At 35.1% G+C, this 16011-nt stretch overlaps 1 protein-coding gene across 12 annotated transcripts in view; it reads left to right on the forward strand.

The window, feature by feature from the left end:
* The window catches only part of SLC38A6 (solute carrier family 38 member 6), a 71374-nt gene that overhangs the window by 32617 nt on the left and 22746 nt on the right, over positions 1 to 16011 (forward strand). For all 12 annotated transcript variants that reach the window (XM_072761704.1, XM_072761702.1, XM_072761701.1 and 9 more), the window contains 2 exons: positions 9065 to 9147; positions 9612 to 9670. In XM_072761704.1, the coding sequence (XP_072617805.1) occupies positions 9065 to 9147; positions 9612 to 9670 (142 nt within the window). The remainder of the gene's footprint in view (positions 1 to 9064; positions 9148 to 9611; positions 9671 to 16011) is intronic.

Consider the following 16011-nt stretch of genomic DNA (forward strand, 5'->3'; position numbering starts at 1 on the left):
TACTTATTTTGGATTTCAAAGTTATAAAAAAACATTAATAAGAGACTATATTAGTTGGTTAGATTAATTAAATAATTAATCTTCAAAGCTTAATTCTGTAAAATAATTAAGAAACAAATGTCATGGTAATTGGCAACTATCTGGGGGCAGTTTATTTCTAAATAAAGTTCCATAACAATATTTCTTCTGAGATCAATGTGATATTGATATGTTTTTATTTTAGGGTTTGATTGACAATAAATTGCAGTTAAGGTCTTTCAGGTATGTTATTTTCTGGGAGATTTGATGTACCTTTGTGAAATATAAACCTTTATAAAGATGTTATCAAAAAGAAGCCTTATGTTCATAATACTCTAATTTCAAAAATTACTGTTAGAAGTCAAAAGCTATAATACTTATCCCAAACTTGTATGAGGCATTTGTATTTTTCATAGAATAATTTATATTTTAAAAATCTATGGCTGTTAAAAGTTGGAAGCTCTCTGTTAACATTTAATGATCTTGTCAGGGGAATATGATTGACACAATTAAGTTGTCTTGCATTTGAGTTACATAATTGATATGGGATGTGAGTAAGATCCTAATTCAGAACATATGATACTCTTGTTCCATTCCATTCGAGAATGAAATTAAAGCAACTTATAAATAAATCTGGTTTTCATTAAAATATGGAAAAAAGCAACTGCATGCCAAAGCATTTGCAATACAGCTAAGGATTTATACTCTATATTTCATACTTGGAACATTTTTATCATATAGGATTAAATCCACAGATCAAACAAGTTTTTTAGGAAGTATAAAACTTTTTACTCTAATTCTTTTGGCTTTAAGGAATGTATATTTAGATTACAGTAGGAAAACAGGGGTTCTGTTAGATAATTTTTCCCCCTTAGGAAAAAATTTAAGGTTAGTATATTCTTCTAAAACCTTGATTTATAAAATATACTTATTTAATATGTGCTTTTTGAGATTACTTTTTACTGGTTCGTATTTCTCAGGCTGGGTTTTATTTTGCAAGTTTAATCATCCCTGTTCTTTGGAAAATATCCATTGCCAAACACAATTCAGTTGACTGTGACACGCACATCAAATCTAAACTAGCTTTAGTGTGCATTACTGAATTGCCCTATGGTTGAATGATAAAGAAAAGCATTGTATTTACATTGGCTTTATTAATGCACCTTAATAAGTATAAGAAATGATTGATAATAACCAGTAGCCAAGCCAGGGATAGAGAAATTATATTTGGCAATAACGTTCTTTTCATATTAGGAATTTAAAATTCAATCCTCTGACGAGGAGAGTATACAGAAAAGCACAATCTTAAGAAAAATGAGGCAGTATCTGAAAAATACAGTAAACTCAGAGTGACTATTCAAGAGTAGAGATTGGGAGCTCCTGGGTGGCTCAGTCAGTTAAGCGTCCAACTCTTAGTTTCAGCTCAGGTCATGATCTCCGCTTATGAAATGGAGACTGCCCTCTGCCTCTCTCCCTCTCCTTCTGCCCCTCCCTCTTCTCTAGCTCATGCACACACTCTAAAATAAAGAAATCTTTAAAATAGTGAAGATTATTTCCATTGCTCTTGTCACTAAGATCATTCTCATCCTTTTGCTGCTTTCAAAGACGTATAAAATGAAGCTTAGCCAAATAATCTCTGAGGTCTCTTCTTGTGCTAACATACCGTAACTGTCATGCTGAGAGACTGCCGGGAGGAGGTGACCTTGTCTTCAGTCCCACAGTTCAGTGCTTTGGGTGGTCTCATGGCTTCTGGGCATGAGTGAATTATGATCTGACATAGTATAATTGTAATAGTATAAGTTATAAAGTTCAGGATTTCAAAACGTTTCTTTATCCTTATGCAAGAGAAAAAAAGTCTTTGGTCCTAAGGATTGTGTTCTCTGCACAACTCCACCTTCGTGACAATAGGAACAGCAGAACTAACAGATGGAATCTGCTCTGGTGCTCCATTGGGCTTTTTTCTCCTGACACTGCAATTGTCTAGGTCTGATATTGGGTCCCAGAAGGAAGGAGATTTTAGGCATAGAGCCCTGGGCTTTTTGCCAGCTTCAGAAATTTAGTTGCCAAGTATTCCTCAGTGAGGGATGTTTTGAAGTTCCCATTCTGACACTTTTTCAAGAGTGACTGGAAGATCAACATGTCCAGTATCATTTTGTATTCTTAATATGTGTACCCTTAGGTCCTCCTGCATGCAGGAATTGAGAGGCATGTGCAAATGCAAAGAGCACAGCTTCAGGTCTGTTAGTACTAGAAATACTTGTGCACAGGTTTTAGTTTCGGACATTTCCTAAAGACATGAATTCGAGTGAAAAAGGGAAAAGTGTGATCATGGTACTATTTCTGCTGCTGCTCCTTCTTTTGTTCTGTTTAAAAGGAAGTTGTTGGCATCTACCAATGCCTACTGCATTATAAAGGACTTCCTCTTAAACCAGGAAATAAAAGACACAATGAATCAATCATGTAGTCCTTGTTAGAAGCCAGGGGTTGAAACCAGTGTAGAAGAAAACTAACTTACTTACTTTTTCTTTCTTTCTTTCTTTCTTTCTTTCTTTCTTTCTTTCTTTCTTTCTTTCTTTCTTTTCTTTCTTTCTTTCTTTCTTCCCTTCCTTCCTTCCTTCCTTCCTTCCTTCCTTCCTTCCTTTCTTCCTTCCTTCCTTCCTTCCTTCCTTCCTTTTCTTTCTTTCTTTCTTTCCCTTCCTTTTTAATTTGAGATATAATTAACATATGACGTTTAACATATAACACTATAAATTTAAGGTGTACAAGATTTTGATACACTTACACATTTCGATATGGTTACTACAGTAGTATTAGCTAACCCCTCCATCATGTTATATTTAAGATCTACTCTCTTATTAGCAACTTTCAGGTATGTAATACATTATTGTTAACTATAGTCACAATGCTATATGTAGGTTAGATCCCTAGAACATATTCATTCTGTAACTGCAAGTTTGTACTATTTGACCAATATCTCAGTTTCCTTGCCTCCTCCTCCCCAGCCCCACTGGTAACCACCATTCTACTCTGTTTCCATGAGTTTGGCTTTTTTTTTTATTCTATATATAAGTGATAAACTGTAATGATGTTTTTCTGCGTCTTATGTCACTTAGTTCTCAGAGTCCATCCATTGACACAAATGGCAAGATTTCCTTCTTATGGCTGAATAATATTCCATTATATATATATATATATACACATTATTCCATTATATATATATACACACACACATATATATATATATATATATATATATATATACACATACACACACATACACACACTCTACACACACACCCCACATCTCCTTTATTTATCTACTGACACTTAGGTTGTTTCCATATCTTAGCTATTGTGAATAATACTGCAATAATTATGGAAATGCAAATTTCTTTTTGATATCCTGTTTTCATTTCCTTTGAATATAATCACATGGAGGTGGCATTGCTGGATCATATGGTAGTTCTATTTTTTTTTTTTTTTAAGATTTATTCATTTATTTGAGAGAGAGACAGCATATGTGCGTGCATGAGCAGGGGGAGGGACAAAGGGAGAGGGAAAGAAATCCTCAAGCAGACTCCTGGCTGAGCACTCTTGATGCCAGGCTCCATCCCAGAACCCTGAGATCATGACCTAAGCTGAAATCAAGAGCTAGGTGCTGAACCAACTGAGCCATCCAGATGCTCCTATTTTTAATTTTTTAGGAACCTCCATACTATTTTCCATAGTGGCTGAACCAGTTCACCTTCTCACTAACAGTGCAAAAGACTCCTTTATTTCCACTTCCTCACAAACACTTGTTATTTCTTATCTTTTTCGTACCCATACTAACTGTGGTTTTAATTTGTATTTCTGTGATGATTAGTGATGTTGAGCATCTCTTCACATACTTGTTGACCATTTGTATGTCCTCTTTGGAAAAATGGCTGTTGATTTCCTCTGCACATTTTTAAATTGGATTGTTCAATTTTTTTTTTGCTACCGTATGAGTTCTTTATATATTTCGGCTATTAACTGCCTATATGGTTTGCAAATACTTTCTCTCATTCCATAGATATCCTCTTCATTTTGTTTATTGTTTCTTTTGCTGTGAAAAAGCTTTTTAGTTTGATGTAGTCCCACTTATTTTTACTTTTGTTGCTTGTGCTTTTGGTGTCATATCCAAAAAATTATTGCCAGGGCCAGTGTCAAGGAGCTTTCCCCCTATGTTTTCTTGTGGAAATTTTATGGTTTCAGATATTACATTTAAGTCTTTAATCCATTTCAACTTAATTTTTGTGAGCATTATAAGATAGGGGTCTAATTTTATTTTTCTGCATGTGTTTATTTAGTTTTCCTAACACCATTTATTGAATAGACTTTTTTAAAAGATTTTATTTATTTATTCATGAGATACACAGAGAGAGAGAGAGAGGCAGAGATGCAGGCAGAGGGAGAAGGAGGCTGCATGCAGGGAACCTGACGTAGGAGTCAATCCCGTGTCTCCAGGATCACGCCCTGGGCTGAAGGCGGCGCTAAACCGCTCAGCCACCCAGGCTGCCCTGAAGAGACTTTTTTCCCTATTGAACACTCTTGGCTCCCTTGCCAGATATTGGCTGGCTCTTTATCTGCACAGAGTTATTTCTGGGCTCTCTATTTTTAATGCCTGTACTATACTGTTTTGATTACCATAGCAGCTTTGTAGTTAGTTTGAGATCAGAAAACTGATGCTTTGTTTTCTCTCTCAGAATTGCTTTGGCTATGTGGGATCTTTTGTGGTTCCATACAGATTTTAGCATTAATGTTCTATTTCTATAAAAACATATCATTCAGATCTTTTTTTTTTTAATTTATTTATTTATGATAGTCACAGAGAGAGAGGCAGAGACACAGGCAGAGGGAGAAGCAGGCTCCATGCACCGGGAGCCTGACGTGGGATTCGATCCCGGGTCTCCAGGATCGCGCCCTGAGCCAAAGGCAGGCGCCAAACCGCTGCGCCACCCAGGGATCCCTATCATTCAGATCTTAATAGAGATTACATTAACTATAGATGGCTTTAGGTAGTTTGACATTTTAACAAATTAATTTTTCCTATCCTTGAATGACAGGATATCTTTCCATTTGTGTCGTCTTCAATTTCTGTTATTAAAGTCTTCTCATAGTTTTCAGTGTACTGATCTACTTCCTTGGTTAAATTTATTTCCACTCATTTTATTGTTTTTGAGGCTGTGTAAATGGGATTGTTTTATTTCTTTTTTAGATATTTTGTTGTTAGTGTATAAAAATGTAACTAATTTTTGCGTGTTACTTTTGTATCCTGCAACTTTACTGAATGTGTTAATTAGTCCTAACAGCTGTTTGGTTGAATCTTTAGGATACCCTTTATATAAAATTATATGATCAACAAATAAAGGCAGATATACTATTTCCTTTCCAGTTTGGATGTTCTTTATTTTTATTATCTTGCCTAATTTGTTCTAGCTAGGATTTCCAGTACTATGTTCAATAAGAGTGGTGAGAGTGGGTACCCTGATCCTAGAGAAAAAGCTTTCAACCTTTCAACTCCTGAGTATGATGTTAGCTGTGGGTTTGTCATATATGGCCTTTATTATGCTGAGATATGTTCCTTCTATACCAAATTTTGTTGAAGGCTTTTATTATAAAAGGTTACTACATTTTGACAAATGCTTTCTCTACATCTATTGAGATGATTATATGATTTTTATCTTTCATCTTACTAATGTGCTGTATCACATTTATTGATTTGCATGTGTCCAATCACCCTTGCATTCCAGGGATAAATTCCACTTAATCATAGTGTATGATCTTTTTAATGTGCCATTGAATTTAGTTTGCTAATATTTTGTTGAGGATTTTTGCATCTGTGTTCATCAGGGATATTGATGTTTAGTTTTGGCTTTTTGTAATATCCGTATCTGGCTTTCATATTAGAGTATGCTACCCTTGTCAAAAAAGTTTGGGAGTATTCCCTCCTCTTCAGTTTTTTTGAAGAGTTTGAGAATTATTGGCATAAATTCTTCTTTAAATATTTGATAGAATTCACCAGTAAAACAATTTGGTCCTGGGCTTTTTTTTTGTTGGGAAGTTTTTGATTTCTGATTCATTGTCTTTACTCCTTATTGCTCAGTTCATATTATCTATTTCTTATCATTCAACTTTGATGTGTTATATACTCTAGGAATTTATCTATTTTCTTAATTTAACATGTCAGTGGGCAACTTTAGCCGCCTGGTAGAAAAGAGGATGCATTTTCACCAACTGAGAATTATCAGAGTATCTACCAAATGATTTGAAAAAAATAACCCCTATTGTCTTTGATGTTCCCACCTGCATATTGGCATTAATTTTACTTTGTTACTATTGTGCTTCTGTATATATGTATATGTTTCAGTGAAAAATGGTTACAGAAAATATAGAAAAGAAAGCAAATAAAAATCATACACAATACCATCTTACCTAATAATTGTTTTATTTCCTTTTAATTTTTCTCAATAACCTTTTTATTTATTTTTAAAGCTTTTTAAAACATAGATAATAGCCATATATTTTTTATTTTTATCATTAGTATTTTCCATTTTATTAAACTGTCTTTTTTAAAAAAACTGTATACAATTCCACTGAATATGCTTTTATTGACCTAGTATTTTCTGTTGTTAAACATATAGGACTTTCCTCCAACTTCTTAATGTTATAGAAATGTTGTGTTCATAGCTTCATGCCCATAGAATTCTTTATATTATAGATTATTTTCTTAGATTGCCAAATTTTTTATTGCTTTTGCTATATAATGTCATTATTTTTCCAGAAGAAGTACTAATTGACAAGATAGCACTGCATGAAGGACCAGTTATGCCACATTCTTGAATATTACTTTTTGAATAATTTTACTAGCTTAATTTCAGCAGCTTCATATTTATTTCTTTAATTAGTACCAGAGATTTTGATTTTTCTTCATGTGTATTTACTGGTTATACTTCTTTCATGAATTGTTTGTCCTTTATATACTAAAAAGTATTTCTAAAATTTTTTTATAAATTTCCACTCATGTATTTTATATCGGAAAATTGAAACCATCTATATGCAAAGAGAAAACAAAAATTACTCATATTGCTACCACATAGAAATATCTACTTCTGTTGTTCTAAGTATATCCTTATGACCTATTTTTAAACATTCATCCAGTTTTTTTATGTAATCAAATACATCATCACACTTTTAACCTACCTTTTTTTTTCATTTAATATTCTAATACCTTCATATGAAATATGTAATACTTTTTTTCCTGGTTATTCATACTCTTTCTTGAAAATTTGAAAAATATAGAAAACTGTAAAGAAGAAAAATTACCCATCATTCTACCACCCAGAGATGATGGCTATCAGTATGTTGCAGTTCTTTTCCATTTTTTGATGAATCTATACTTTTCCTCAAAATTGTTAATCATGCTATTTATATGTTTATGATGTTTTCATATCATTATATTATTTATTATATTATTCATTATATTGTTATACCTGTAAAATTTTCTTTTTTATGATTGTCCCATAGTCGCATCATTTGTTTTAAAATTGTCATGATCTTAGGTTTCTTGTTTTTTTGTTTTTAAAGATTTTATTTATTCATGACAGACACAGAGAGAGATGCAGAGACATAGGCAGAGGAAGAAGCAGGCTCCTTGTGAGGAGCCTGATGTGGGACTTGATCCCAGGACCCCGGGATCATGACCTGAGCCAAAGGCAGACACTCAACCATTGAGCCACCAAGGCACCCTGATCTAGATGTTTCTGATTTTCAGTATTTTAAATGTTTTCAGTAAACATCTTTTTACAAATATTTTTGTTTTTATTGCTGATTGTTATTTATTTATTTATTTATTTATTTATTTATTTATTTATTTATTTATTTTTTAAGTAGGCTCCACACCCAGCATGGAGCCCAATGCAAGCTTGAACTCATGACCCTGAGATCAAGACCTGAGCTGAAGTGCTAAAATCAAGAGTCAGGCACGTAACTGATCTGCCTAGAGGCCCCAACTGATTGATTGATTGATTATTTATTTAATTAATTATATTTTGATAGAGAGTGCACACATGAGCAGGAGGAGGGACAGAGGGAGATGGGGGAAATAGACTCTTAAGCAGCCTCCATACCCACACAACCCTGAGATCATGGCCAAAATCAAGAGTCAGATGCTTGACCAACTGAGGCACCCCTGATTGTTTATTTTCAATAGTATTTTATACAGAGTTGAATATTTGAAGTCTTTTGATATTTCTTGCCAAATTGCTTTCCAGAAAGGTAATATATACAATTTTTACCTGCACCAGTTTTAAAGATTTATTTATTTGAGAGACAGAAAGAGGGATGCCTGGGTGGCTCAATGGTTGAGCATCTGCCTTTGGCTCAGGGCATGATCCCCGCGTCCTAGAATCCAGTCCCATATCAGGCTTTCCACAGGGAGCCTGCTTCTTCCTCTGCCTATGTCTCTGCCTCTCTCTGTGTGTCTCTCATGAATAAATAAATTTAAAAATCTTTAAAAAAAAAAAAAAAGGAGTGAAAGAGAGAGAGAGAGCACGCGCGCCTGTGCATAAGCAGGAGGCGGGGCGCAGAGGAAAAGGGAAAGAGTCCTTAAGCAGACTCTTTGCTGAGCATGAAGGCTCACCTGGGGCTCTTTCCTGGAACCCTGAGATCATGAAGAGCCATAACAAGAGCCAGACTCTTAACCAACTGAGCCACCTAGAGCCCCTACCTTTATCAACTTTGTGCACACCTTTTCATTCCTCAACAACACTGACTATTGTCTTTTAAATACTTGCTACTTTGGTAGTTGAAAAATAGCATTTCATTGTTTTGATATCTTTCTTAAATATAAATTAATAAGAATAATAGAGTTTCACAAGAACATATTGTAACGAAAGGAAGTAGGCTTTTCCTAATGGTTATAACTGTGTGTGTGTGTGTGTGTGTGTGTGTGTGTGTGTGTGTGTGTGTAAATACAAACACCAGATTCCTCTGCCTAAAATAGGACTTTTTTTTTTTCTAATAGGTCTTGGTATCTTGATGGACAAACACTACTAATAATCATTTGTGTTGGTATTGTGTTCCCTCTTGCACTTCTTCCTAAAATAGGTAAGTATTTAGAGAAGAGGGCCGTTTTTGGAAGGAAGGATGAAAGAAGATAATGTTAAGGGGCTTTTAAATTTCATAGTACCACATTTTTAGCAGAAGGGTGGTAGTGAATAATTTTGAACTTGGACTTATTTTAGGTTGTTCAGCCTTCAGCCTTGCCTAGTTAGCCTATTACTCGGTTTGCAGTAGTATTTTGTCTGCCCCACTAAAATAAAATCTTTACAGTGGAACATTAAAGACCAGCCTTTCCTTACAGTGTACCATTAGTGGTAAGCCAGTTCCAATTCTGCTGTACAGAGCTGCATAAATGATCTGTGACAGATAGTTGGAATGTTGTTATTCTCAGCCCTAAGCCCCAGATACCAAGCACTGTAATAGAAAACATGCCCACGATATATAGCTTTAGCCGTATGTTAGGATCACTTTCCTTATAAATTGCTTTTTATTTTACTGTTATTTTACAGGCTTTCTTGGCTACACAAGTAGTTTATCATTTTTCTTTATGGTGTTCTTTGCTCTTGTGGTAAGTTTAAAATATAATATATTGCTTATCTCCTCACTGAAATTGAACTTGTTGTGTTAATGCCTTTTTTTTTTTTTTAAGATTTTACTTATTTATTCATGAGACACAGAGAGAGGGTCAGAGACATAGGCAGAGGGAGAAGCAGGCTCCATGCAGGGAGCCCGATGTGGGACTCAATCCCTGGACCCAGGATCATGCCCTGGGCTGAAGGCAGGCACTCAACTACTGAGCCACCCAGGCATCCCAATGTCTTCTTTTTTTAACTCTGTTTTCTGTCAGAGTTTTATTTCAGTGTGTTATTAAAGTACTTTTATTCCACAAAATTATTTCATTATTGTCTGTATTTTGAAGAGGCTTAGGTAGAGCATTGTTTCAAATTCAGTGTCTCTTTTGGTTAACTAGAAAGGAGAGCACACTGATTCTGTTAAAACCATAGGTGAAGTTTAATTCTTTGTATAAGTGTGTGTATAGGTTTATTTCTGAATAATACTGGGTATGTAAATGATTAAACTCTTCCTTGTTACTGAAGAATGAGTGAAAGAAAGGAGCGACACAACACACCAGTAGTTAAACCATATTATAGAGCCAGATTTTCAAGCTGTCACAACAATTTCAGATGCATCTAATTTAGGTTAAATTATCTTCTGGGATGCAAAGATAAAACAACTTTAGATTATTAAATGAAGTGGCAGTGACCCTGGTTTTAGTGTACCAAAATACTTATATTTTAATGGATGCTTTTAAAACTAAAATACTTAACAGTGTTTATATTTAATCATTTGTTGAATTTATCAGTATTAAAAGTTGTTACTCTCCCCACCTCAAATTGTCTAGCTTCTATCTTAGAAGTAAATTAATTGAACACATACATTTTTCCCCTTTAATTAATGTAGATATAACTGACATAGAGCACCGTATAAGCTTAAGGTGCACAGTATAAAGACTTACCTTACAGATATAGCAGAGTTATCACCGTAATAAGTTTAGGTAACATCCATAAACATGTATTTTTTAGACTTCACATTGAAAAGAGAAATAACAGTTATTTTCACCATAAATGGATTTTTTTGCAGTGGTACTTTATTAATTTTCTGGTATAGTTGACACAGTGTTTTTTGTTTTTTGACACAGTGTTATATTAGCTTCAGGTGTACAACATAATGATTTCAATAAATTTATACATTATGCTGTGCTCACCATAACCGTAGCTGGCATCTGTCACCATCCAGTGCTATTACAATATCATTGGCTATATTCCTTATGCTGGACCTTTTATTTCCATACTTATTCATTCCATAACTGGAAGTCTGTTTCTCCCATTTCCTTTCATCCATTTTGCTCATCCCCCCCTTCCCTTCCCTCTGGCCACCATCAGTTTGTTCTCTGTATTTATAGCTCTGATTCTGCTTTTTCTTTGTTTATTCATTTGTTTTTTTTAGATTCCACATAGGAGTGAAATCATATGGTATTTGTCTTTTTCAGTCTGACTTATTTCACTTAGCAAAATACCCTCTAGGTCCATCTATGTTGTTGAAAATGGCACTATTTCATCCTTTTTGTGGCTGTGTGATATTCTCTTGTGTATACACATACACACACACACATCTTCCTTATCCATTTGTCTATCGATGTATATTTAGGTTGCTCCCGTATCTTGGCTATTGTAAATAGTGCTTCAGTAAACAGAGGGGTGCATATATATCTTTTCTTTGGGTAAATACCTGATAGTGGAATATTGAATCATATGGTATTTCTATTTTAAATATTTTGGGGAACCTCCATGTGGTTTTCTACAGTGGCTGTACCAATTTACATTTCCTTCCACAGTGCCTAAGGGTTCTTTTTCTTACCACATCTTCACTAATACTTGTTATTTCTGGTCTTTTCGATTTTAGTTATTCCGATAGGCAATAACTCATTATGGTTTTGATTTGCATTTCCCTGAATTAGTGATACTCAGCATCCTTTTGTGTGTCCATTGGCCATCTGTATGTTTTCTTTGGAAAAATGTCTATTCAGGTCCTCCGCCCATTTTTAAATTGGATTTTTTTTTTTTTTTGGCATTGAGTTGTATACGTTCTTTATGTATTTTGGATACTCCTTATCAGGTATATCATTTGCAGATATGTTCTCCCATTCGGTAGGTTTCCTTTTTGTTTTGTTGGCGTTTCCTTAGCTGTGCAAAAGCTTTTTTTTTTTTTTTTTTTATGTAGTCCAAATAGTTTATTTTTGCTTTTGTTTCCCTTGCCTTATAATACATGTCTAGAAAAATGTTGCCCATGGCTAATGTCAGAGAAGTTACTGCCTGTTTTCTCTTCTAGGAATTTTATGGTTTTAGGTCTCATATTTAATCCTAATTAAAGGTCTTTAGTCCATTTTAAGTCTATTTTTCTTATGGTATTAGAAAATAGTCCAGTTTCATAAACTGATTGTTGAGAAGCATCTGTATGGTTAGGAATAACCTATGTATGCAAATAAACATATGGATGCAAAAGAATCAATCTAGATAACACTAAATTTTTTCCTCACAGATAATTGGCAATCCAAGCATTGCATAGGTAAGAATAATTTGGTTTTTATAGCCAATAGTTTGAAGCATATGAGACGTATTGAAATAATACATCTTTTGTACTTTTCACAACATTCATTTCTGCCATGGCAGATACTTTTAAATTTGATGCAGATTTCTTACTGTAGCAGTCATATGGAAATAATGTCCTTATTCTGCACTTATTGTAATGCTTTACAAACCATCTGTTCAGATTTTTACCTGTGAGCAAAATTTAAATTGATCTATAATGGGACAATGAAGACACTGTACACTTTTTTAAGTTCCCTTTAATTCTGACATTTATTTTAAACTTCCTAAATAATTATGTTTTGAAATACATAACGGTTAGGGAAAGGAAACATGTATATTAACCCAGATTTTTTAGAATGGTGTCAATGGCTCCATTTATTTTTGTCAATATGTATTTACAAATCTATATAATATCTGAATTACATTTTTGAAATATTTTATTTCTTTTTTTACATTTTAAAAATATTTTAATATAAAAATTTTAAAAATCAGTCCAGAAATCTTACTTTATGCTCTCCAAATAATGTAAATTGAAACAGTCTTTTTAAAAAAATTCTGATCAAAGCCAACTTTAATCTTCTATCCTCACATTTAAAAGGTTATTTGATGGCTACCAGTTTCCCAATTCTAGCATTGGCTACTAGCTTACAAATCTTAAGGTAAATTATTCTCATTTACCTAATGTTTAATTTCTACTAGTTTTATTTTTTTTTAATTATTTATTTATTTATGATAGTCACACAGAGAGAGAGAGAGAGAGAGAGAGAGAGAGGCAGAGACACAGGCAGAGGGAGAAGCAGGCTCCATGCACCGGGAGCCCGACGTGGGACTCGATCCCAGGTCTCCAGGATCGCGCCCTGGGCCAAAGGCAGGCGCCAAACCGCTGCGCCACCCAGGGATCCCTCTACTAGTTTTAGTATACATTGGTATAAATACCATTACTGACTACTTTTATGAAATTCAGTATTCTACATATCCCATGGAGTCATGGGATAGAATCAGGAGCCTCTACCATGAACCTCAGTGGTACTGTAGAGATCAAGGCAATTTTGCTTAGGTTGAGCAGGATTCATTTTCATTTTTTTAAAGATTTTATTCATTCATTCATTTTTAAGATTTTATTCATTCATTCATGATAGACATAGAGAGAAAGAGAGTCAGAGACACAGGCAGAGGCAGAAGCAGGCCCCATGCTGGGAGCCCAATGCGGTACACGATCTGGACCCCAGGATCATGCCCTGGGCCAAAGGCAGGCGCTGAACCGCTGAGCCACCCAGATATCCCCAGGATTTATATTCGTTTGTAAGAGAACCCTCTCACAATGGCTTTAATTCTAAAAATGGTGGCATTCTTTTAAACTATTCTTTCAAAACCAGCAGTTACTTAAATGAAATATTGGATTAAACCTAAAAATATGGATCCTTTATTATTCCGCATATGATCATGGTAAGAGATTAGGATGTTCTTCACATTTCCAAGAAAAATCCAATTTAAAAAGCTTGTTCTTACCGAACCCCTAAAAACAACCATTTGAGAGTAAACCAGCTGAGCATCACATCACCCCAACGAAGTGTAGGTTTCATTACATGCACCAACAAATGATGTGGCTAGCTTCTGCATTCCACTTTTTTTTTTTAAGATTTTATTTATTTATTCATGAGAGAGAGGGGGGCAGAGACAGAGGAGAAGCAGGCTCCTCACAGGGAACCCAATGCAGGACTCAATCCCCAGACCCAACATCACACCCTGAGCTGAAGGCAGACACTCAACCGCTAAGCCACCCAGGTGTCCCTGCATTCCATTTTTATAGAATTTATTTTACACCTATTATACCAAACAGCATTTTAAACACTGGCATATAAACTCCCTGATGACATAAAGCAAAGACAAAAATATTTATCCTATTAAAACAAGACATGCCATCACAGTCTTCAAACATTATTACACTTTAGCTTTCATAATTTGACAGTGCATTCATGCAACAATCTGCAGACAACTCATTTTAACAAAGAACACTTTGAAGCAATTATGACTGAACTACATCATTTCTTAGATAAGAATTTTACCAACATTACTTACTTAAACATTACTTAAATTAGCGGTAACAGTGGAACTAGGGAGTCTTCTCCATGCTGCACAGCAGGAACCATTGAGAGTGTGTGAAACTTGTGACTTCTCACCACTCCTGTGGCCTGCAGATGGCGGCCCTCATGTTGCCCTGTGCTTGTGGACTGGTTTGGTGATCCACCAGATGTTTCTTCTGATAACTTTATGGAATGGATTAATGAGAATAACCTCAAAGAATTTGTACATGGAATCTTCACCAACCCAGTAAGAATTCAGGACCCCCAGAGTCCCAAGTGGCATCCAGCTCACTCCTGTGCAACTGATTGAAGGCTTCTGGCAAACATTAGCTGGTTAGCACCATGTTGGACAGCCTTGGTTGAGGTCTCACCATTAGGAATGGCGTTTGGGGCCACTATGTTGAATCTGATATATGACATAACCTTGCTTGGCCTTGTACCCCACCAGCTTGCCCGGGGTGGAGGGTGGTGAGGGATGTCCTATGGAGAGAGAGAGGGCTGTCAGTAGCAGCAGCGGCACACCTAGAGAAGAAAGTACATTACGTTGCACTGCTTCTTCATAGCTCCTGAATGTACTTGTGAGCACCCATCTTGACTGACCTTTGAGCTTATGCCTGTACCAGATGGAAAGAAAAACTTACAGTTTTGTTTTGTTTTTAAGTGGGCTCCAGGCTAGGCTCGAATTCACCACCCTGAAATCAAGACCTGAGCAGAGAGCAAGAGTCTGAAGCTCAACCAATTGAGCCACCCAGGCGCCCCAAAACTTAAGGATCTGGATTGTCCCAGATCTTTATTTTGCATAAAAATTTTAACGTAAAAAAAAAAATGTTAACTTAAAATCTTGCCCTCTCTGAAATATCTAAAATTTATAAAATCCATTTTATTTTAGCAGTGGTTCAGAATGTCAGTAACCAGGTGAGTTTACCTGTTTTGGTCCATTTTAGAAAACAAATGGATTGCCACTGTTTCCAAAAGTTCTGTCTTAAGTAATATTTTAGAGTAAGCCAGTAATCAAAACAGAAAACAATTTGTGGTCAGAAGGTTTGCTTGTTCCAAGGACTAAGTGAGGCATGATAGCTGCCTCAGACTTGTGGACACTGCTCTTAAGGCTCTATCAATCTCATAGGGGAGATAGGAAAAATTAATTGGAAAACAATAGAGAACAATGTAGACAACACATAATTATTGATTTATTTGCTTCAGAGTAAGAAATGCAGCAGTTAAAAGGAGGGAAGGATATTAAACTTGAGCTGAGCCTTGAAGGATGGGAAGAACTTAGAATAGAGAGAAAGAGAAAAGAGCCTTTTGTGCAAGTGAATTTAATCTTCTTTTCCCCTTTGTCTTTCTAACCCCTGGAGTTATCTTCTTACCATGTTCTGTCTTCAACTTGAGTAAGGACTCCCTGTCATGCTCTGTTGTTGGGTATCTTTCTAGTCCAGTTCTACACTCTATAGAACAGCACCTTTTGCCATCCCACTGTGTGGACTTAGGCATGGGATGGGTCTCTGCAGTGAAATTGGCTATAGTAATCAAAGTTTATATTAATATAAAACCAAACTGCTAATGATCTTTTCATTAACCAGAAATTCATTGAAAAATGAATGCAAAAATCATTATATTGTATTTTGGAGCCTTGTTTTGAAACATTTTGATTTGCCAGCCAAGTAATAATAGCT

The sequence above is a fragment of the Vulpes vulpes genome, chromosome 6, assembly GCF_048418805.1.
Source record: "Vulpes vulpes isolate BD-2025 chromosome 6, VulVul3, whole genome shotgun sequence".
NCBI lineage: Eukaryota > Metazoa > Chordata > Mammalia > Carnivora > Canidae > Vulpes > Vulpes vulpes.